This window comes from Ambystoma mexicanum, chromosome 9 (assembly GCF_040938575.1).
Source record: "Ambystoma mexicanum isolate Mex_15411 chromosome 9, UKY_AmexF1_1, whole genome shotgun sequence".
Lineage (NCBI taxonomy): Eukaryota > Metazoa > Chordata > Amphibia > Caudata > Ambystomatidae > Ambystoma > Ambystoma mexicanum.
The window spans coordinates 963,382,570-963,406,922 of NC_090931.1; the positions used below are offsets into that span (position 1 = coordinate 963,382,570).

At 47.8% G+C, this 24,353-nt stretch overlaps 1 protein-coding gene across 5 annotated transcripts in view; it reads left to right on the forward strand.

Annotated features, from left to right (window-relative positions):
- The window catches only part of UBR3 (ubiquitin protein ligase E3 component n-recognin 3), a 2,710,065-nt gene that overhangs the window by 1,833,442 nt on the left and 852,270 nt on the right, over window positions 1-24,353 (forward strand). For all 5 annotated transcript variants that reach the window (XM_069616177.1, XM_069616176.1, XM_069616178.1 and 2 more), the window contains one exon: window positions 20,583-20,719. In XM_069616177.1, the coding sequence (XP_069472278.1) occupies window positions 20,583-20,719 (137 nt within the window). The remainder of the gene's footprint in view (window positions 1-20,582; window positions 20,720-24,353) is intronic.

Genomic DNA, 24,353 nt, shown 5'->3' on the forward strand with positions numbered 1-24,353 from the left:
CATAGCTGATGGTAAGGAGATGGCCTGTTAGGCACTCCAACGGGGATTGGACGCCGCAGACTGTATGGCCTGTTCCATGGGCACGTCAATGGTTGTGTGCAAGTCAGCCTACTTGAGCGGCTCTTTTCCCTGAACGTCCAGTCGAAGCTGCTGGATCTGACCTACAACAGAGAGCATTTATTTGGCCCCAAAGCCAATGAGTCACTCGTGAAATTTAAGGACTCTAAGCTTACAACAAAATCACTGGGATTGGCTGTGCAGCACCAGCCTCCACAGCAGAATTTTGCCTTTGGATCGAGAGGGCTCCAACTTTCAAAGAATGGTACCACTCCCTCATGCCAAGCAGGGGCAATCTAGATTCCCACAGCCAGGAAGTGGGAGAGGAGGGTCAAGGCAGACTACTCCTGCAGCCGTGTCAATGTTGACAGTGCCCCAAAAACCTCTGAGGTCTCCCTCCATACTTCACCAGTTGGAGGAAGAGTCTCTGGGTTCTTGCACAAATGGAAGGAGATTACTTCTGAAGCCTGGGGCCTTCAGTTGACGAGTGGGGCTACTTCCTTCTGTTTGTGCAGCGACCTCCGCAGAGACCTCCACCATCCTCCCAACAACCAGAATGGGGGCTCCAGAAAGAGCTGCAAGTCCTTCTTTTGAAGGGAGCTTTAGCGGACGTGCCAGTCGAAGAAAAAGGCTTGGGCTGGTATGCCCAATAGTCCCTGGTCCCCAAGAAGGGGGAAGGACTTGTCCCAATCTGGACCTCAGGGACTTAAACAAGTTCCTGGGGAAAGACAAATTCAGGATGGTGCCATGAGGGAAATTCTCCAGGCTCTGCTGTTCCAAGACTGGATGATGTTGTTAGACCTTAAGGATGCTTGTTTTCGCATGCCTATCCAAAGGAAGAACAGGTGGTTCTTGTAGTTAGTCATCGGGGACACACATCAGTTCAGGGTGTTCCCTTTTGACTTGACCACCGCACCCAAGGTCCTTTACGAAGCTGCTGGCAGTAGTAGCGGGCCATCTCAGGAGAGGCAGCGTCTTTGTTCCCATGCTTGGACGATTGGCTGATCCGGGCAACGTCACCAGAACAAGTTTTGAGGGCACGTGTTTGCTGCTGCTTGACTTGGGTTTCTCCCTGAATGTGCAGACCCTGCAGATCACACCAGCGCAAAGGCTCCAGTTCATCAGAGCGGTCTTGGACACCAGGGAAGGGAAGGCTTTTCCTCCCAAGGAGAGAGTCACCAACGTGGTGAAAATTGTCATTCTCTTCCAGAATACCAGCAGTCTCCCGGCATCTGCTTCCCTGCACCTGCTGGACCTCATGACATCCTGTATTTTCATGGTGCTGCAGGCGAGACTCAGGATGAGATCCTCCAGGTTTCAAGGTCTGTGGTCAATTACCTGATCTGGTGGAGTGACAGGTCAAACATGTTGACGGGAGAACTGTTCTCGGCACAATGGCCAGAGGCACAGGTAGTGATGATGCCCCACTGAAAGGCTGGGGAGCTCATTGTGGCTCTCTCCAAATTAGCAGCCATTGCTCTCAGAAGGAAAACATGTTGTCACATTTATCTGCTGGAGCTGTGAGCAGTCAGACTAGGGCTGTCAGCGTTTGTGCCTTCTCTGCAGGGGAAGCATGTCTTGGTTCCGACTGACAATACAGTGACCATGCACTACCTCATCAAACAGGGAGACATGAGATTGCTGCCCCAGTGCACGATGGCCATGCAGCTATGGTTCTGGAGGCTGCAGGACATCATCTCAGCCTCTGCAGCTCATCTGGCATGGGTGGAGAGTGGGTTAACTGACGCTCTGAGCAGACGGAGCTTGATCTCCCTCGAGTGGGAGCTATGCCCGTAGGTCATTGCAGAGACCTTCTCGTGGTGGGGCACCCAAACAGTGTATATGTTTGCGACAAAGGACAACGCTAAATGTAAGCAGTTCTGTTCGAGGGAATTTCCCCCCAGGGTGTCATTGGGGGACGCGTTTCAGGAGGTTGCAGAGATTCAGGGTTCACCTGATCCTGATCGCCCCGAATGGGCGTGGAGAATGTGGTAACGAATCTTCTGGAGCAGGCCGTATGCCTACCTCTCTAGCTTCCTGAGAGGCTGGACCTCTTGTCACAGTAGCGAGGAAATGTGCTTCACGCGGACCCTCTCAACCTGCATGCTTGACTCTTGAGAGGCTACGGTACGGGGACTTGGACCTCAACAAGGAGGTGCTATAGGTGTTGTTGGCTGCACATACACTGTCCACTAGGTACATGTATGCATGCAGGTGGAGAAATGTCATGGCTTCGTACAAGGCAAAGGGAATGGACCTGATGGAGTTTTTGTTGGCCTTAGCCAAACCTGGTCTGCAAGTGGGCACAGTAAAGGAGTATCTGACAGCTCTTTTCTTGTTTAAAAGGACTCCAGAATTTTAGCAGCTATCCAGGTGCTAACCAAATGCGAAATAGTTATCTAACATACAAATGAAAAGGGAAAAATGTATCCTAACAACGCTTACATAGAAAACATGTGGAAAAGAACAAAACTTAAAAGAACGATTGCCCAGAAAATTTGGCAGGGTTGGTAAAAAGTGGGAAAAATATTCTAGTTCCCTTTTTCATGTTTTAACTTTCTTTCAAATTGTAATATGTTTGTTTTATTTGGTTCTTTTTGTAAAGGCTCATTGAGCCAAAACAAATAAAAAAAATAAAATAAAAATAAGGTCAATTGTTTACCGTTCCAGTGGTGGCCCAGTTCCTCAAGGGCCTAGTTAATTCTTTCCCTCCTTCGTCTTTTGTGGTCCCTGATTGGGATTTGAAGTTGGTTCTCACGTTCCTAATTGCTGCTCCGTTTAAGTCATTTGCTTTTGGTCCTCATCAGACTCCTCAAACTGAATACTTTTTTTGGTGGCTATCGTGTCCGCAAAACAGGTCAGTGAATTGCAAGCGCTCTGTTGCAAGCCCCTTTTCCTGAAGTTTTTCAAGGAGAAGGAATCCCTGAAAGTTTGCCCTACGTTTTTACCTAAGGTGGTGTCAGAGTTCCAGTTGAGCCAGAGTATAGATATTCCAGCATTTTAACCTCCACCCCATCCATCCTAAGGATGAGGAGAGACTCCACACAGGAGACATTAATTACCAGTAATATTCTTTGTATGGATTCTTCTCCCACAGATTCCTCATTGCTCTCCCAACTTACTCCGCTTGGAAGTTCATGGGTCTCAATTGCAGTCTGTTGTCATGCTTCTTTGTGACGATGACATGAGGAAGAGATTGCTTCAATGTTTTTAACAAAATGTAGTTTCCAAAACCTTCTGGTTTTAAAAGATATGAAGATTGCAAAGCCAATATGTGTCTCGCCGAACCTCACTATTTCTGGCACGGAGCACGAAGTCACTAATTGCAGATCTTGCCAATCCATGACTCCAAAAGCATTGAGACATCGTCCAATGTAGCTCTTGGACGCTAAGCTTCTAAATTGCCCTGTGCTACTCCTCTGTAAAGAAAATCTTCTGAAGATGATCCCGGGAAGGCCCAAAAAATTAGTGAAGAAACATTTCAAGAGATTGCATTCTTGAAACAATTCTTACCATTCATCATCCTATGCTCAGAGGGAGAGGTGGCATAGGCATTCATTTTCCCTGGACTGCCTACTTGTCAGAAATCTGCTTCAGCAGAAAAAGGAGAAGCGTTTAAACTCAAAGGGCCTCATCACAAGTTGAGCAGTAGACCTTAAATGCGGTGGTAACAGTATTACCGCTACAGTTAGGGGCTGGCCCTATCACGAGTCTGGCTGCATTACTACGCTGAAAATCCCCCGTTGGGGTAATGGGGAGTTACTGTTTCCGCCGAAACCATGGTCCGGCGGTAATACCGCCTGACTGGTTGGCGGTTGTGCTATTTTCCCCGGTGGTGTCCCGGGGGTAAAACCGCAACATAGCACAGTGGGTTTTTGGCTTCGAAACCAAAGAAAAAATGTATATCCCACCATGCCTGAAAAAGCCAGCAGGGACTCCCGATAGGTGCCAGTCCAACATGCCTAAAATCCAGATTTCGACATCTGTCTCAAAGGTCCTCTGAGCAGCGTCGACCTCCGGCACTACTTCATCTTCCCTCAAAGATGCATCAGTGTCCATTTCGAAGGACCCATCTGCGTTGGGGATGGATTTGACGGGGATGTAGGCTGTGCAATCCAAATTCTATATTATGAGGTTGTCCATTTATCTTCACTGACGAAGAGGACCAGAGCGCTTTCAGGATGGAACCTTTTCAAATCATTCATTTTGACACTCTCAAAGAGTTCGTTTAGCAGGAGGTGTGGATGGCTGGCCTAGCTGGGACTTGAAGGATACTATCGGCTTGACACTTCTCTGCAAGTTGAGTTAATGGAAGCGAACACTTTTGCCCAACCAAATAACTCAAACAGGAATATGATGTCCAAGGTTTCAGAAGCCTTGGATTGGGGCCCACCCATAAATCCAGTTACACAATATATCTTAACAGACATTCAGGACAAGGGACCACTTAAGGAACTGGTTTTATCCCTTCCATGCACAACTGAAAGACCCATTATCGTACATCTGGAAAAAGCTAATTTTCTGCACTGACTGTGCATCAATACTTAGTCAAGAAATAAAGCCATGCATTGACAGATTCAGGCATTCTTTTAAGGCATCCTAGCCCTGAAAGTTTGGTGGTAGAAGCAGTCACTTGTGGTCAGCCTGCCCATTTCTACCTCCTGACAGGTATGACAAAAAGTATGATACATTAGCATAACGGTTTTTGCTCCTGGTATCATTGCCCTTAAAGCCATACATGCATCTAGTGGCTTGGCAAAATATATGCACGCACTGTGGGCTGTGATCTCTGAGGCAGCAGAGATCAGTCCCAAAGGGGAGATGAGGGGCAGATGAGGGACGGGTCCAAGGACCTTATCACAGTTGGTAAGAAGGCAGCATGCCAAGCTCTTCACTTGGAGCTAAACACAGCATACTGCGTAGGTAGAGCTATGGTCACTAGCTCTCGGTGGAAAAGATTTTATGGGCTCAGGAAATCTGTTTTTGCCTCAGTTGTTTGGACTCCAGGCTGATGACAGTCTGGAAAAGTTGCAAGCTTCGAAAGCTGCTACAAAATCTTTAGGAGCAGCAGTACATTACAGCTAGCTCACTCAACAGGGCTGGGAGAATAGCTCAGGGGCAATGTGTTTGTCTTGGAAGCAAGACCACGCAGAATAACACAGGTGTGAATCTTGGTCTCACTCGTAGAGACTGGTCTCCTGTATTAAGCATGTTATAAAAGATTAATTAATTGTCTCAATCTGCTACACAAGTTTGGATTGGCAGACGCATTTGCTACTTTAGTACCTTTTCCCCAGCTAGGCAGAGGTAGTGAAGGTTCCCTAGAAGTAGAAACTCTTCTCAAGCGGCTGTGTCCTCTATCCCTTTGGGAACAGCTGTAACCCCAAAACCACTTTGAAAGGTTCTTGCGCTCCTCACCAGTGGGAGAAAGATTAGCCCAGCACTCAGAAGAATGGTAGTGCATTACTTTGGATGCATGGGTTCGTTAAGTGGTGACCCAGAGGTACTCCCTCCTATTCTTGCTGCGCCCTCCAAATTGCCCCCACCTGCGTAGCTTTTGCAGACTCGAATCTGCAACTTAAGCAGGAAATGTCAGCTTTGCTGGAGAAAGGCACCATAGTGAACTTGAACTGAAAGGAACCAGGGATGGTATTACCTCCATTTCGAAGTAAAAGGACTGCAGTCTGCTTCCTATCCTGGATGCCAGGTGCTTGAACAATTTCCTCAGGCAGGACATTTTCAATATAGTAGCAGCACTTTTGCAGATCCTCAAGGTCCTCAAGTTACTTGGTGTCACTCAACCTTCGGGAAGCTTACTTTCATGTGCCAATCCACCCTAAGTATAGGAAGTATCTGAGGTTTGTCAAAGTCAGTACCCATTATAAGTTTTGAGTTTTACAATTCAGGCTCACTTCCGCCCCATTCGTCTTCACCAAGTTTCTGTCTGTGGGAGCAGCCAGTCTAAGCACTGGGGGTATTCACGTCTTCCTTTGCCTAGACAATTAACTAATCAGAGCCCACTCGCCAGAGCAGGCTCAAACATTTCAGCCACACCTTCCAACTCTTGCACAATCTGGGCTTTTCCCTCATCTTCAAGAAGTCCCAGGTGACACCCTTGCAAATTTTCCAGTTCATCAAAGCAGGCCTGGAATCCTCTGCTGGGAAGGCTTTCCAGCCCAAGGTCATGGCCCTTCTCATCCAGCAGATGGTCACATTTCAGAACACCCACACACTGCTGACCATAGACTTTCTACAGTTGTGATGCCGGAGGCCCGACTGTGAATAAGGACACTTCCATGGACCCTAAGATCTCAGTGGCCACAGTTCCGAGGCAGCTTGACGACTTCCGCCGAAGGCAACCGTGGTTACAGAGGCCCCTTGAAAGGCTGAGGCGTTAAACGAGCTGACAGCGAACAGGCTATGGTCCCTGACGCAGACAAAACTCAAATAAACCTGTTGGAGCTGAGGGCCATCATACTGGCGCAGATGGCCTTTTTGCCTTCAACACAGGGTAAGACTGCCCTGGTCATGACGAATAACAATGTGTCTTTGCACAACCTCAACAAGAGAAGTGGTGTTGGGTCACTAATCATGTTAAGGAAGGCTATTTAGATCTGGTTTAGAGCGTCACAGAATGAGATTGCCTCGTTGCAGTCCTCCTATCTGAGACAGAGAACATAGATGCCCTTAACAGAAAAGGCGTGCAAGTTATGCCTTGATGTTTTTTTTTGAGATGTTCACCCTTTTTGGGGCGGCCCTTCAAGTGGATCTGTTTACCTCCAGTTCCAACACGAAGTGCAAGTCGTTCTTCTCATGGGAATTTCTCCAGGGAGGAGCTCTTGGGATGCCTTAGTGGTGGTCTGGAATTTTCCACTTCTATAGGCATTCCGTCCTATTGCCCTCATCTCTCATTTCATCAGGAGGTTTAGAAGGTTTGAGTTGACAATGATCTCGATTGCCCTGGATTCAGCCAGCAGGACATAGTAATTGGACCGTCTGGATATGGCTATCTGCTGTCTGTGCCGTCTTGGTCTGAGAACAGACTTCCTCTCAGAAGTGTGGTCCTGGTTCTCCTCCAAAGTATCACAACCCTCAACCTTCATGCCTGGCTTTTAATATGTTGAGATACAGAGACTGGGATCTTCCTGAAGAAGTCATGAAGGCGCTGCTTTCAATGAGACATCCTTTAACCAAAGCTCTGTACAGTTGCCATTGGAAAAGAAATTGCAGCTGGTGCAGAGATAATGAAATCGATCTTACATTTGCAACACACCTACAGTACTGTTTTTTGTTTTAAATGTGTCCTTACCCAACAGAGGCTACAGGTGACTATGCTAAAGGGCTTTTCATTTTCAAGCGTACTCCTGTGCAAGGGTTGTAGTTTGATAACTATTGAAATACAAATGCTTAAAGGTTTCACAAGTACACCCCCTCCTTTCATTGTGCCAGCCTTTGATTTGAATCTTGTGCTGTCTTAACTTATGGGGAGCTCCTTTTGACCAGATGGATTCTTGTCCGCGCAGGCTCATTACGTGGAAAACTATATTTTCGAAGGGATTGTGTCCTCCGACGTATTCCTCATCTTAGATATCTCCTTCCAGCTCTGCTGGCCTCGGAAATTTTTTTCTCTAGAGGGCGCTGCGCGTCGACGTCCTCCGAGTCGATGTCCTTCGACAGCCGCCGTATCGACGTCGACGTCATCCTGCCTATAAAGGCTGCGCGCAGCGTCCGTTGCTCAGTTCCGTTTTTCCGCGCTTACTCAGTGCCTCGGAATACCGTTGCTCAGTTCTTAGTCAGATTAATCCTATTTACCTCGAGTTATTCGATCCTCACAGAGTTTGTCTGTGGTGTTTGGGAGCTGAAAATCATTGTTCGGAATGCGAGGACTGTATGTCCATGACAGCTAAGGCCCTGAAGGAGTGTAGGGGGAAGCTGGAGAAAGGTAAGACTTTTAAAGCTTCTTCTTCATCGACGAAGTCGAGACATTCGTCTCCTCGTCACCATTCGCGCTCCAGGTCTCGGAGTGGGTCTCATCACTCCTCGAGATCGAAGCACTCGAAGAGGAGACGTCGAAGATCCCCTTCTCCGTCTTCCTCTTCCTCTGTTTCGCCAAAAAGAATCCCTTGCCCCACGAAACATAGTTCCCGGGCTGAATGGGAGGAATTCCGAAAAAATATGAGCGTCTTCGAGAAAGCGGCCTCGACCCCCTCGAAGACTGCCGAGAGTGATGCTCTGGTCGAAAGACCCAAAGGTCAAAAACGCCGCGAGTCGCAGTACCCGGCGAAGGAAACCTCTCGAGCGCGTCTCGAACCCTCGAGTAGGACTATGACCGCCAAACCTTCCTCGAAGGTTCCGTCGACGCCGTCGACGAGGGTTCCGTCGAGGTCGATGTCTTCGACGCCGTTGTCGAAGGGACCTTCGACACACGGGTCTGTCGACTCGACGCCAGCTTCGACACCAGCGTCGAGGCCAAGAAAAGTCACGGTTACCACACATCCAGTGACTATCCCCAGGTCCTCGACGTCGATGGCTTTGAGATTGTCGAGTAGAATTCCAATTCTGTCGAGGTCTTCGAGGCCTTCGCCTTTGTTTTCGACGCCACGCTCGAAGCCTTCGGCGTCGACGACATCGACGTTTTCGAGGCCGATAATGACAAGTTCGGCACCCTCTGCCTTGGAAATGGGATTTACTCCCTTTATGAGTTCAGAATAATTGAGAACTATATCCTCAATTTTAGAAGAGGGTGAATTGTCTGAACAGGAAGACACATTTGAGTTACAGGGACCTGTAACCCCAATTAGAGAGGAATTTTCCTCTGAAGAGCGTAGGTTAAAGGATCTTCATGATTCCTTACATGAGGCAAGTGGGTTAGACACTTTCCCAGAGGTGGAGTTTGCTAAGCCAGACCCAGGGGAGCATGCTGAAACCCCCTACAGAGCCTTAATGGCCAGGATTACAGAGTTCATGGGGTGGTCTGCACCTTCACAATCTTTCCAACAAGATGACCTCACGGATATTCTTGACAAAGGCCCACAGGAGGATCCTGTGGTGCCTTTTCATAAAGCTCTTCAGAGAAAGATCATGACAAACTGGGAAACCCCAGATGTAGTACCAGCAGTAAATAAAAAACTGTCTACAAAGTACAGGGTATCTTCTACAGACCCAGAGTTTTTGTCTAAACACCCATCCCCAGAAAGTCTGGTGGTACAGGCAGCATCCTCTACCGATGTCAAGACGGCTTATCCTACTGTCCCACAGGACAGGGACGATAAAAAATATGATGCTATAGCAAAGAAAGTCTTTTCAGCATGTAGCATGGCGTTAAAATCTGTTAATGCTACTTGCACCCTTGCTAGGTTCAGCCATACACTTTGGCAGTGTGCTTCTACAGCGGCTGACTGCATCCCGGAGGGAGAAGAAAGGGATGCGTTCCTGAATATTATACAGGACGGTAAAGACGCTATGTGCGAATCCCTCCAGACGGGCATTGATTCGGCTGACAGTATCAGCAGAGCAATGGCGGCAAGTACAACAACCAGGAGATTCGCCTGGTTGAGAAAGTCTGGTTTTGCCCCAGATGTGCAAGCCAGGCTCTTGAACATGCCATTCGATGGCTCTTCTTTGTTCGGGAAAAAGGCGGATGACAGTTTAGAGAAACTGCAAACTTCAAAAGCAGCAGCAAAATCCCTAGGAGCTGCAATCCGTCAGACTCCCTTTCGTCCCACAGGAACCTCTGCGAGGGGCAAGTCCTTTCGCTTCTACTCTGCATTCGGAAGAGGTAGAGGACGACCGGCTCAAAGGGGTCAAAGAAGAACTACCCGAGGTGGACGGGGTAGATATTCAAAAGCCGCAGCAACAGCAGGTGCCTTTTTACCATCGGCATCTGCATCAGCCGCCCCAAAACCACTCTGAGGACTTCCCTCACAGGACACCTGTAGGAGGCAGGTTGACTCAACATCTGGCGGTATGGCAGGTTATCACGTCAGATGCTTGAGCATTGGAAACAGTTGCCCAAGGTTACTGCCTGCCTTTCCTACGTATACCTCAGAGTCAACCACCAGGGATCAGCTCTCAGAAAGCTCCAGATCCGCTCCTCTTGCAGGAAATTTGGGACCTGCTAGAGAAAGGTGCCATAGAACCGGTACCTGTAGCGGAGAGGAACAAGGGCTGGTACTCCCCTTACTTTCTGATTCCAAAGAAAGACGGAGGACTGAGACCCATCTTGGACTTGCGAGAATTGAACAAATTCCTCAGAAAAGACAAATTCAAGATGGTCACTCTTTCTCAGACCCTCCAGGCCCTTCAGTTCCAGGACTGGTTGGTATCTCTGGTCCTTCAGGACGCTTATTTCCATGTGCCTATCCATCTCAAACACAGGAAATACCTGAGGTTCGCAATTGGCAACTCTCACTATCAATTTCGAGTGCTGCCATTTGGGCTGACCTCCACCCCGAGGGTCTTCACCAAGTTAATGTCGGTAGTGTCTGCAAGTCTAAGGAGGGAAGGGATTCACGTCTACCCCTACCTGGACGATTGGTTGATCAGGGCTGTTTCTCCGGAACAAGCTCAGATCCAGCTAAATCACGTGTGCCACTTCCTTCACAGACTGGGCTTCTCCCTCAATTTAAAGAAGTCACAAATGTTACCATCGCAGAGACTCCAGTTCATAGGAGCGATCCTGGACACTTCCCTGGGAAAAGCCTCGCCACCAGAGGTGAGGGCTCAAGATATTCTACAGATGGTTACCAAGTTCCAACATGCCCAACGTCTCCCAGCCTTCGACTTTTTGAGGTTGCTAGGCCTCATGGCATCCTGCATTTTCCTAGTGCCAGAGGCTCGCCTGAGAATGAGATCCCTCCAGTGGGCACTGAGGACTCAGTGGTCACAATTCTCAGGGAGAATGACAGATCTTCTTCAGGTTCCCGGCAGGGTGGCTCGAGACCTTCAGTGGTGGGCCTGTCAGGAGAACATTCTGAAAGGAGAACAGTTTTGGCAACCCTGGCCGGAGATAACAGTAGTCACGGATGCCTCACTCACGGGGTGGGGAGCGCACGCCAACGACTTGACCATCAGCGGTCGTTGGTCTCCATCTGAGTCCAGACTACATATCAACCTGTTAGAGCTGAGAGCCATCAGACTTGCGCTGAAGGCGTTCCTGCCAGCTGTACAAGGGAAGAACGTCCTGATAATGACGGACAACACGGTGGCCATGCATTACCTCAACAAAAGAGGAGGCGTAGGATCACTACCCCTGTGCAGAGAGGCGATGCAGCTCTGGTTTTGGGCAATCCAAGAAGGAATCTCTCTATCGGCAGTTCACCTAGCCGGAGAGAAGAACTTGACTGCGGACACTCTGAGCAGGCAGAACAGAGTCTCCCACGAGTCGGAGCTAGCTCAGGAAGTCCTTCAAGAGATCTTCGCCCTTTGGAGAACCCCTCAGGTAGATCTGTTCGCCACCAGCCTAAACAGGAAATGCGACCTGTTCTGCTCAAGGGAATTTCCCCCGAGAGGAGCTCTGGGAGACGCGTTCATAGTGGACTGGGAGTTTCCGCTTCTGTACGCGTTCCCACCGGTCCCTGTCATTCCTCAAATGATCAGGAGGTTGAGAAGATTCCGGAGAACCATGATCCTAATTGCCCCGTATTGGGCCAGGAGAACGTGGTACCCGGACCTTCTAGACTTGTCCATCTGCCCTCCAATTCGACTTCCACTCAGAGAGAACCTACTCTCACAGAAGGGAGGTCAGGTTCTCCATCCAGACATCAAAACCCTCAACCTTCACGCTTGGCTTCTGAAAGGCTGAGGTACAAGGATTGGGACCTCCCTGATGATGTTATGGAGGTGTTGCTTTCGGCAAGGAGGCCAGCAACAAAGTCTTTATACCGCTGCCATTGGAACAGATTTTGCAGCTGGTGTAGAGAACAGAATATCGACCCTTTTTCATGTGGTACACCAATGGTTTTGTCCTTCCTACTACATTTGGCAAATTCAGGCCTTCAAGTTGGCACCATTAAGGGCTATCTCGCAGCGCTATCCATCTTTAAGCGTACTGCGGAAGAACCATCCTATTTCAAATTACCCTTGGTAATACAGTTTCTAAAGGGGTTAACCAATGTTTATCCCCCAAGACCATTCCAAATTCCCCTATGGGATTTAAACTTCGTACTAACTTTCCTGATGGGTACACCTTTCGAACCTCTCCATTCTTTTTCGTTAAGATTCCTTACCCTTAGAACTGTTTTATTAATAGCACTTACATCTGCTAGAAGGGTGATCGAATTACAAGCTCTTTCTTGTAACCCCCCTCACACAATATTTCACAAAGACAAAGTTGTCCTGCAAGTGAAGCCTAATTTCCTCCCAAAGGTGGTTTCTGAATTCCATATCACTCAGAAGATTACCCTACCATATTTCTATCCTCCTCCTCACCCGGGGAAAGAGGTAGAGAGGTTACACAGGCTAGACCCTAGGAGGGCTTTCAGTTTTTACATTAGTAGACTAGCCAGGATAAGACAGGTAGACCAGCTGTTTGTAGGTTACACAGGTCACAAGATGTGGTTACCAATAACTAAGCAGACCATTTCCAGATGGATCATTCTAGCCATTCTGTAATGTTATAAACTGGCAGGGAAAGAGCCCCCTCAAAACCTTGGGGCTCATTCGACCAGAGGTATTGCAGCTTCATCGGCCCTCAAAAGAGGCGTGCCGGTTAAAGACATATGTGCGGCCGCTACATGGTCGTCTGTCCATACCTTTACACGTTTTTACAATCTGGATTCCTCCTCCAGTCAAGAGACTAGGTTTGGAAGGGCTGTACTGCATTCTATTCATCAATAGAAGACAGCGTGAAGTCAGTACTCCCTCCTCCGATAATAGAATACTGCTATGGGAGCCTATCTAAGATGAGGAATACGTTGGAGGACACAATCCCTTCGAAGAACAAGTTACTTCTTACCTTGTAACGTTCTTTCGACGGGATGTTCCTCCGACGTATTCCTCATCGACCCTCCCATCCATCCCCGCAGTCCTACTTCCCTTGTTGTTGCAGCTTACGCTCCTTCAGGGTGATTAGTTAGTCCAGAAAGTATTATTGTGGGCTACAAAACGGAACTGAGCAACGGACGCTGCGCGCGGCCTTTATAGGCAGGATGACGTCGACGTCGATACGGCGGCTGTCGAAGGACATCGACTCGGAGGACGTCGACGCGCAGCGCCCTCTAGAGAAAAAAATTTCTGAGGCCAGCAGAGCTGGAAGGAGATATCTAAGATTAGGAATACGTCGGAGGAACATCCCGTCGAAAGAATGTTACAAGGTAAGAAGTAACTTGTTCATCTGTGGCGATTACTACCACCCGTAGAGTTGCCGGATTGCAACAGTATTTTCTTTTTTAAATTATTTTTATTAATGATTAGGAGAACATTACAACAAATTCATAAATATACAAATTGTCACTCTATTTTCTAATTCCAAGGTGATGCTTCTTAGAGTGCATTCCAAATTCCTTCTTTGGGTGGTCGGAGTTTCACCTATCTCAAAGAATTTATCTGCCCGTGTTTTACCCTCCTAATCGACTCCATCAGCACCAAAAGAATCCTAGCTAAGTTGAAATCTGCATACATCGGATGCCTACTTAAAAGACCACAGCTGACTCTTATGACCAAGTCATCTATTGCCCTATCTCAAACACCCCTTTCATTGTGAAATATCTCGAAAAATGTTTATATGTTCAACTCCAGCATTTAATCAGAACAGACTGTGCCTGGATGAGGCACAGCATGGATTTATACCTTGCATCGTTACAGAATCTGCTCTGTGCTCCATCTTGGATACATTAAAAAATGTATGCAGGTGAAAACTGAGTGTGCACATCCTGCTGGACATCACTGCTGCTTATGACACCATCAGTTACGAAATTCTCCTAAAAAGACTGGGAGATATTGATATTCGAGAAACCGCTGTACAGTGGATCACCTCCATCCTCACAAGTAGAACAGAAACCACTGTCTTGGGCTCGTACAATTCTGAGCTTCAGCTACATATCTGTGGAGTTCCCCAAAGATCCACACTCTTAACTCTACTTCAACATCTACATGACACCCCTAGCAGACGTCAATACATCTGGTATCTCATGCTGCAATTACATGGATGACGCACAATCTACAAATTTGTGAACCACCTGTTGCCAAACACTCCAGACATTAAAAACTGCCTCGCATAGGTGGATGTATGGATGACTGCAAACAGACTAAAACTCAACACTGTCAGAACCATACTGATGCTGTACAATCCTTCAGGTTCTAACCCCACTACAATCCTTTGGCCTGACCAGATGGGCTCTTGCCCAATCCCATTGACCACAGTAGGGAATTTTGGAACCACAATGGGCAAGCCCTTCACTCTTGTTCAGGAGATCAGGTCCTTCGTCAGACACTGTTTCCACCAGCTGCATGTGCTATGTCACATCTTACCTTACTTAACATTCACCCACAGGGTCATGCCCATACTTTCTTTAATACTGTCCAAACTAGACTGTGCAATCAGCCTCTATCTCAGACTCCCAGATTACCTAATGAGCAAAAATTCAAAGAAATCAAAATTCAGCTGCAAGACTACTTCCCAGAATGAAGCAATTTTAACATATGATGCCAGCATTACGTATTCTCCACTGTCTGTCCACAAAAAGGGTTAATTTCAAAACCTTGGGCCTCGCCCATTGTTCTTACCATGAAGGGTACCCTTCCTCCATCAGGAGTAAGTTTCAATACTGCACTCCTTCCATAACACTTTAAGTCCAGCAGTGCTGCACTAGTACTAGTCACCAACTTCAACAAGAAAGGGAAAAGAGAATTCTCTTTTTCATTTCTGGCCACTAACTGTGGAACACCCTCCCCAAAACTCTTCACCAGGAAGTGAATCACCTGTCTTTCAGGGAACAGCTCAGGACTTGGCTTTTCGACCAACCACTTTAAAGAAATGAAAGTTAATATCAATGTACTAAAAACTGCATGCCAAAAACTTAGGCCACTTTGCAAATAGCATTTGGAAAACTCTTCCCACTTTCATGATTCCTGCCCCTCATGTCCCCAGCCCTCCAAGATGTCAGGCTGGAGCCAGGCCACGATCACCGACATGGCCCTCAAGGGCCTCTCCATCCCTCCAAAGACCCACTTGGAGTCAGACTTGGCGCTTGTGGCACCAGACTCACTCACTCCCATAGGATAACATTGGGGATTGGACTTGTAGTGCATTGATGGGGACAAGATGGATGCCCCCACATATGTCGGTTCCCAGAACTGCATGTGCAGTCTAGTCTTTTGGGTGTGGTTCAGCCCAGAGACACCTGGGATACCCAGAGACTATTTAAGCCACGCCCAGGCTGAGAAACATGCTTTGTGTTTTCTGCACCTGCAGCGTGACACTCACTGTGTTCGTATCGGTCTCCAGTAGGCCTGCATCTTTCTTCTGCGCTCAGCTCCTGCAAGAACAAGAACACCGTTAGGAACAGCCTTACTTTGCGGCGCTTCTGCCCATCATTCATCGCTCCTTCTGTTCTGCGGGCATCTTTGGCAGTGTCATTCTAATCCCGGCACGCCGCTTCATAAAAGGGAAAAGAACAGAAAAAAGGCATTAGTAAGCATTCTGCAAATCTTCGCTTATTTTTAAATACTGTACGAGCTTCAAACGCTTACCTGAATCCAAGCCGCTCTGGGGGAACTCTGTCTCCGGAACTTCTCATCCATCTGCAAGAGCGAAAAGACACTCCAGGTTAGCGTGGAAACATCTAGAGGCGCTGCATACCGCGCTTACTCACCGCATTTGTTCTTCATAACCGGCATCCACACTGAAAACGTTGCGGCACCTAAAAGACACAGGAAAAGAGCTCAGTTCAATGCAAATACGAAAGGGGTGCATTGTGCATTGCGCATTGCGCTCTCACTCACGTTCAGCGCTACTCATCTCAGCAGCACGCCGCCATCCCCGGACGCCGGCCATCATCTAAGGAAGGAAAGGAACGAAGTTAGAGAACTGTTCAAAAGACTCATTATACTTACTTGTCGGACTCTTGCCAGTGAAGTAACTAGGCAGCAACGAGCCCGCATCAATAAACGTGCCCCTGCTCTGAAAGCAGGACGGAGAGCACACTATCCAAGAAAACAAGGTGAGCTGTGGATCAAAGGGAAGGGTTGGACCCCGAGGAAGAAGGGGTTCAAGCACACAGAGACAATAGGGAGTTAAACTCAGGCCCAGTCTCCAGTCGAATAGCCTCCAGGGAAGGGTTCGAGGTCGTAAGAGGTCAGAAAAGACTGAGTGATGTCCCCGTGGATACCAGGTGAGCGTTACATCCACTACCATCTGTGGGAAGCCAATTTGATTGATGAATAATCTGCTGCGTGTCACTGGTCCACACCTTAACCTCAGTGAAATCTACAACCAAGAGTCAAGAAGCAACACCCTAACTTCTCCCTACCCCATCATCCAACTCCTCCCTACTAAAATCTTTCATCCTTACACTAACCACATTTCTACAGACTCACCAGGTCTATTGCACTTGATAGGCCCAGACCCTATCCATCTTCGATCAACAACTAGTCTGTTCAATCCACATTCCTGGGACTGCCCCAAGAGCTAGCCTGCCCGAGCTATATAAATCACAAACAACATATAGATTTTCATATCGGAAGACAGGTGACCGCTACCTCTGAGTTGCATTCACCAACACTACAGGTTTCTGCACCTGATCTTCCTGCTATTCAATGAACACACCCTGCCCTCCTTTCTTACACTTCTTGCTCATCGATGCCAACATTATTGGCAGAAGGGCAGTATATAAGACCACTTTACATTTTCCTCGAAGGATGCAAAAAGGTTGCACAGACTAGACCCTTGGAGGGTATTAAGTTTGTAAAATCTCTAGAACATGACATTTAAGAACGAAGGACCAACATTTCATAGGCTACACTGGTCCTGGGCTAGGTAAAGCTAGGACAAAGCAGACATTATCAAGATGGATAGGCTTATGTGTCTCTGAACACTACTCCATTGCAGAAAAATGAAATATCCAAGGGTTTTAGAGCACACTCGACTAGAGGGATGGACGCTACTTCGGCCCTCCAAAGAGGAGTCCCAATGTTTGGCATCTGCCAGGCCTCAACATGGTCCTCGTTTAACACTTGGTGTGATGTTCTGTTGGGTCAGGATGCTCGTTTGGGTAGGGCAGTCTTAAAACATTTCTTAATCTGTCCTTTGCCTCAGAGTTCGCTTTTCCCTTCTCCTGCATAAGCATACTGCTATGGGAGTCTATTTAATACAAGGAATATTTGGCCTGACACAATCCATTAGAAGAACAAATTACTTACCTCTGGTAATATTCCCTCTGATAGATGTTCCTCTCACTGGTTCCTCATCACCCTTGCATCCTGCCCCTCTGATAAAGAGCTCATACCAACATTTTCATGATGATTAATGCTCCAACATGGCTGCCTATGGGGAAATAAAGAATAGAACTGAGGTTATGGGTCACAGTGCAAACTATTTGTACCAATGCCATTGTCCCATCCAGCCTGGTCAAAGGAGCGTGCCGAGCGAACTGGATGCTAATATCACACAGCACCCGCTGCTGACAAAAAATGCTTCCGAGATCTGCGGAAGCAGGAATAATGTATCGAAGATGAGGAGTCTGTGGGAGGAACATCCATCAGAAAGAACATTACTTGAGGTAAGTAATTTGTTCTTTAAGAATAAAAGACCAGAGGCAGGAAGACCAGAATTGTGGGATTTTCAGGAGCTAGAAAAGGGAAGGCCATCTCAAAAAGGGTGGTATACAGGCAGTATGTTCAAATAGGTATAAACAGTCCCTATAATAACATCCTACTCTACTGACAGGGATATCAATATGTATAATACAATAAAGAGTAAGATAACACGTCTTGTTTTACTTACATCCAACCCCCTTTACACAGGAACTCTATAAGGTTTTCCGGCATCACTAGTCCTGACAAAATGGACCGTCTGCTATGATTGATTAAAAAATGTGTATAACAAATTTTTATTCAAATAATTCGAACTGAATTTAAACATAAAACACTACCCTCACCTAACACAGTGTACTAAACACTAAAAAACAGTTACTAAAACATGAAATACAAAGTTCACTTATTTGCATGACACAAAAGATATCACATAACATAACACAAAAAAATCTCAATGTGTCTCTAAAACAACAACCATCCCAACATGTTTCTGTTCTTCACTGCCCAGTTCGGGCGAACATTCTTCAGGGGAATTTTTTTTTTTTTTTTTTTTTTTATTTATTTAAAAAAGCATCCACTAATCTCTTCAACACCGTGCTGAAAGGGTAGATTCAAACTTCTATACAGGCAAAGGAAGGAAAGATCCTCCGAGCCTTTAAATGGTGAAACTTCAAAGCGCGTCACAGGATGACAAATTCGCTGGTTTCTCGCCAAATGAGAGACCACTACTTCACAAAAGCGTCATAGTCCGCTAAAGTATCGCCACACCTTCACAGATGTAGGGATCAAGACTGTAACAAGCAAAGCAGCAGTCAACGTGTTTGCAAAGGAGAAATCCACACAGTCAAGCCGTAAAGTATCAATCTGTACACTCAGAGGGATTAAAGGACTACACTAGTCCTTTCTTTGTGTTGCCGCACGACCATAGACGTACTGTTAGTGTGCAGCAGTTTTTGGTTTCACTGAATTCAGTGTTGGCTGTGTGCGTTTGGAAGTTGCCATTAGAGTGATTTAATCCCTCTGAGTGTACAGATTGATACTTTACGGCTTGACTGTGTGGATTTCTCCTTTGCAAACACGTTGACTGCTGCTTTGCTTGTTACAGTCTTGATCCCTACATCTGTGAAGGTGTGGCGATACTTTAGCGGACTATGACGCTTTTGTGAAGTAGTGGTCTCTCATTTGGCGAGAAACCAGCGAATTTGTCATCCTGTGACGCGCTTTGAAGTTTCACCATTTAAAGGCTCGGAGGATCTTTCCTTCCTTTGCCTGTATAGAAGTTTGAATCTACCCTTTCAGCACGGTGTTGAAGAGATTAGTGGATGCTTTTTAAAAAAAAAAAAAAAAAAAATTCCCCTGAAGAATGTTCGCCCGAACTGGGCAGTGAAGAACAGAAACATGTTGGGATGGTTGTTGTTTTAGAGACACATTGAGATTTTTTTGTGTTATGTTATGTGATATCTTTTGTGTCATGCAAATAAGTGAACTTTGTATTTCATGTTTTAGTAACTGTTTTTTAGTGTTTAGTACACTGTGTTAGGTGAGGGTAGTGTTTTATGTTTAAATTCAGTTCGAATTATTTGAATAAAAATTTGTTATACACATTTTTTAATCAATCATAGCAGACGGTCCATTTTGTCAGGACTAGTGATGCCGGAAAACCTTATAGAGTTCGTGGTATACAGGCAGAGCATTCTGTGTATTACTACATGCTATGAGCCAGCAAGCCATAGAGGTCCTTGATGGGATGCATGGCTCATTACACTAAGGTTCTAGCAACCACTTCAGCATTGCAGATAGTTATGCCTTTCCTGTGTATCTGTTGGGCAGCTACTTGTGTGTACATCCACTCCTTCACAAAACATTCATTTCTTAGGTTTAATGAAGCCACAACGGGCTCATTGGTATTGCAAAATGTCCTGCTGCAATTGGCCTCATTCCTCCACACCACCTTTTTGAGTCATGGCTTTGCAAGTCTTTCAAAAAATAAGTAAAGTGTCCATTAGAAGAACAAACTACTTTCCTGCAGTGTTTTGTTTTGGTTGATATGTTAATCCCGCCCACAGACTCATTCATTACTTTCACTCCTTCAATTAGACATTTTTCACAGTGACTGAAATAGTTCCACCCTTTTACTTTTTCTAACATTCTTGCCAAGCAAAATTGGTCGAACTGAGGGGGAAAAGGCAGTGATGGCCCCAAGTGTATGTGCACATGGGGCAATCATGTTGAGATGAGATGGAGGCGTATTGAGCTAGCCTGGGAGCCAAACGCCACCAACTGGTAGCTGAAAAAAAAAACGTTTCCGCAGATGACCGTGTCGGGGACTATTTTAGAAGATGAATTACCTTATCCAACAGAACAAACATTACTGAGGATAAGTAATGTACTCATTTGCTGTGTCCTGAGGTTTTGTTAGGTGGCATAATAGTGATTCTGTACTGGGACAATTGTGGGCATGCACAGTACTATTTTGTTCTGCATTTCCTGTACTGGGGGGGTTCTTCGGAATTTCAAAAGACATAAAAACTACCACTCATCAAGAGACATGCCTTGGGATTGCAGATTTGCATGGTGTTTTGATTGGCTGCTGCTCCTTTTTAGTATGATTGTCTTCTTTGATATCACCATTCTTGCACAAGAGATATGCTTCGTGATTTAGGACAGGAAATACTTCATTTTAGTCACAGATTTAAATTATAATTGTGTTGTGGATATTGTTTTACATTTTCCTATTACAATCGATTAATTAACTCGTTGACATCTGTTTTCAGTCCGAAACCAACTTAAGTAAGGAAATGGAATCAGTTATGAAAGATATTAAAAATACCACACAGAAGAAATACACAGACTACAGCAAGACGCCAGGCTCTCCAGACAATGATTTTCTATTTATGTATTCGGTCGCAAGGTTGGTCTCTCAGTTTATTATCCATTTTTAACATATTGCTTTATGTGAAAGTGGTATAAATCCATAGCCTGATTGGGAATTATTTTCTAAACACCAGTGCTAACAAGAAAACCTGTCCAGTTGTAGTTGAGTTGAGACTAAGCCATAACTAAAAATGTACATTTCTATCGCACTAAAAAGTGATTTTCTTATCTAGGTGTTCAAAAGTGTTAGCTGCCGGGTGACCTTAAAGGGAGATCATCTTATACTTTGGTTTGAAATATAGAAATTATAAATTGATCATAAATATGCAAAAATGTCTTGAATGTTTGACAGTTCAACAGTCTCATGAAAATGTTATTAAGTCAGAATTGACTTTACATGTTTTGCTTCATTAAAAGTTCTACTAGAACGCACTTGGCCCACATAAGGTTGTTTGCTGGTGCTGTTACCTATAACTTTACTTGCTTACTGTCATATTCTAATGGAATAAGCTCAGAAAATGACAATTTTCAGCACTCTTCTAAATTGTAAGTGATCATCAATGCCTCTAAGAGGAAAATCGAGCATTCCTCAATATGGAATTGCTCACCGAAAACAAACATTTGTGCATTTACCTTAGTTTATCTTTGAGACAGAGAAACAATTAACTGTGACAAGTTCACCGTGGAGTGGAAAGTGAGAGTTGGAAAATCATGTTGCCTAGGACCACTGACTGCTCTGTGATGCTGACCCAAGGGGGGGCAATGTACAGGGCCTTTTCACCCATCGCTAGCCTGATTTGCTATAACACTAATGAGACTCGGAGATCCCTGTAGGATTTGAGGTGCCAACCAGATGGAAGAGGCATTGGGAACTGAAGAGGCCCAAGTTCCTAGCTTAGAGTCATTTCTCCAGCATGGGGTCTGGCATGGATTCACATGCTCATGAATATTCCCCGTCGTCAGGCTGGGAATCCTCGGTAAAGAAAAAACCAGTATCAGTTTCGTTTCTGATCTGACTTTCGTAGTAATAACCAATCACTGGTCTCTGCGTCATACTGACCACAGCCAATGACTGCCCTCTACCTAAGCCCCGCCTCTGGCAGCCATCTTCAGATTTTTACCGCACATTCATGTGTTGGGATCCTCGTGCTATTGCTCTCGAGCGTTAGTGCTATTTTTTCACGTTTTTTCTCAAAAACTTCGTTTTTTCGGTCAAAAGAGCCTCAAGCTCCACCGACTCTCTATCCGATCAACGGGGACCCGTGTCGGATTCGTCTGCGCCCCTCAAGGGTGAAGATTTCGTCGAGCTACGATTTTGGAGGACTCCAGAAGTTTCTCAGGCCTGGTCATGGCCCAGGAGAAGGGAAGCTCGACGCCCGGAAAGCTGTTCAGGGCCTGCCCTGGATGCCAGCTGCAGAACGTCTTCAAGGAGGACCAACACTCTTTTTGTCTCTACTGCCTACATGAGGACAAGATGCACGTGGAGAAGGACTGTGCGTTTTGCTGCAACATGTCGGAGCGGACCATGAAGGACCGCCATCAACGTCTCGCCAACTGGCTAGAAGGGAAGAGCCCGTCCGGCGAGAAGAAGAAGAAATCTGAGCGGTCTTCTAAGACCTTTGAGGACGCCCCGGCGACGGGGGTCCAACATAAGGCCAAGCACCGCGAGTCCGCTGGCACCGGGAGCGCCGAACGGTCGGGCTCTACGGGCGCCAGGCAGGGCGCACCCTCCCCGGCACCATCAACCACGAGCCAACGCTCTGGGTCGGGTAAGAGGAAGGCCGAGCACCCGGCAAAGCTCCTGGAGAGGCCCCGGTCGAGCTCGAAGGCCCCATCGGAGGGGGAGCGAGGCGGTGTCCCCCCCCTCAAGGATAAGACGGTGAGCGCACCTAAGGTGGTGAAGGCCTTAATCCATCCGGCCAAGCCCTCTATCGAAACTGTCGCGGCGGCCCTGGCTCAGCCTGTGCAGGCTACACCAGTGGTGGCGACCTCGGGGCTCAGAGTCTCCCTGCCACCTCGGAGGGAGTCCTCTTTTGTGCCCATCGATAGGACCCCCGTGATATCCCCCATGGGGAAGAGAAAGGGGGGGCAGGGCGTTGTCGTAGATTCGGCTTCAACCTCGGAGGAGGAACTGGTCGAGGTCTTAAGCCACGGCCTCGGCGTGGAAGAAGACCGGCCCGTCGGGATGGATCCCGACGCAGGTGACGACGACATCGTCGAGGGTACCGACGGGGCCCCTGATCGCCCGTCGGATTCCCCTCTGCCAGCACCGCAAGACAACTCGGCGGCCATTTTGTTGGCTATACAGTCCTTATGCTCAGAGATAAGGACGAGACTACCGTTGCCGACGGAGGAACCTCTCCCGTCGGGGGACCCAGAACCGGGACCTTCTGGTGTTCCCCCTACTAAGAAAAGAAGGATCCACCCTCCACCTCCTTTTCAGCCGTCGCGCCCCGTCCAGCCCTCCTCCCCGTCCACCCGAGGGGATGATACGGGGACTGACACGGCAGCGACGGGTACAGACGACGAGGTGTACGACGAGGATGTACCGTCGTCGCCTCCCACCAGGGCTTCTCCGCCCGACGAGATTGGATCGTTCCACTCCATGATCACCAGGGCATCCGAGCTTTTTCAACTCTGCCCTGAGGAGAAGAAGAAGGAAGGTTTCCTTTATCAGCGGCGCGAGGCCAAGAGGAAGACGGTCCTCTCAGTGCCTCTATTGGACGACATTTGGGATGAGGGCCTCACCCTCCTCAAGAACCCTTCCACGACGCCAGCTAGAAGAGACCGGTACGAGAAGAAGTACCGGGTCCCGGACACGGCCCCCCTGTGCCTCTGGGCGCAGCCTACCCCGGACTCCGTCGTCTCCGCGGCGGCCAGGAAGAAAGCGGGGGGGGGGGGTGCGGCCTCCACATCGACTTCCCCACCGGACGGTGAGGGAAAGAAATTGGACGCTATGGGACGCAGAGTCATCTCGTCGGCAGCGACGACGATTAAAGCGGCCAACGCCTTGGCTATCGTGGCCCGCTACGACAGGGAGCTCTGGTACAAACTGCTGGACTTCCTGCCGGACGACAAGATGACAGAGGCCCTGGAGATCCTGCAGGAAGGTGAGGTGGCTTCGGACCACGCCATTACCGTTGCGACGGACATCGCCGACACTGGGTTCCGCCAGTTGGGCAACGGCGTTTGCCTTAGGCGGCGTGGATGGCTCAAGGCTACGGACTTCCGTCAAGACGTTCAGACCAGAGTCCTGGACATGCCCTTCGATGGGAACAACCTGTTTGGCAAAACAGTGGACGATTCCCTTCAGGCCATTAAAGCGGACACTGAGACGGCCCGGGCCCTGGGAGTTCTGCAACAACGACGGACGCCCTTTCGGAGCAGCGGAGGCAAGGGCGCCTCCAAAGGTTCCGGCGGCGGTTTCTCCACCTACCGTCAAGCGGCCCGCTCGTCGTCTCAGGAGGCCTACAGAGGACGAGGCAAGTCTGGCGGACCCCGCCGTCGTCGCCAAGGAGGTCAAGGCGGCAAAGCCTCGTCGAAGCAGGATTGAACCGGCCGTGGGGTCGGGCCCCCACCGAAGCACCCCGGTGGGAGGCCGGCTGGCGAGCTTCGTCAGCGTGTGGGAGTCCATCTCCACCGACCGTTGGGTGCTGGACGCCTTGGCCCGG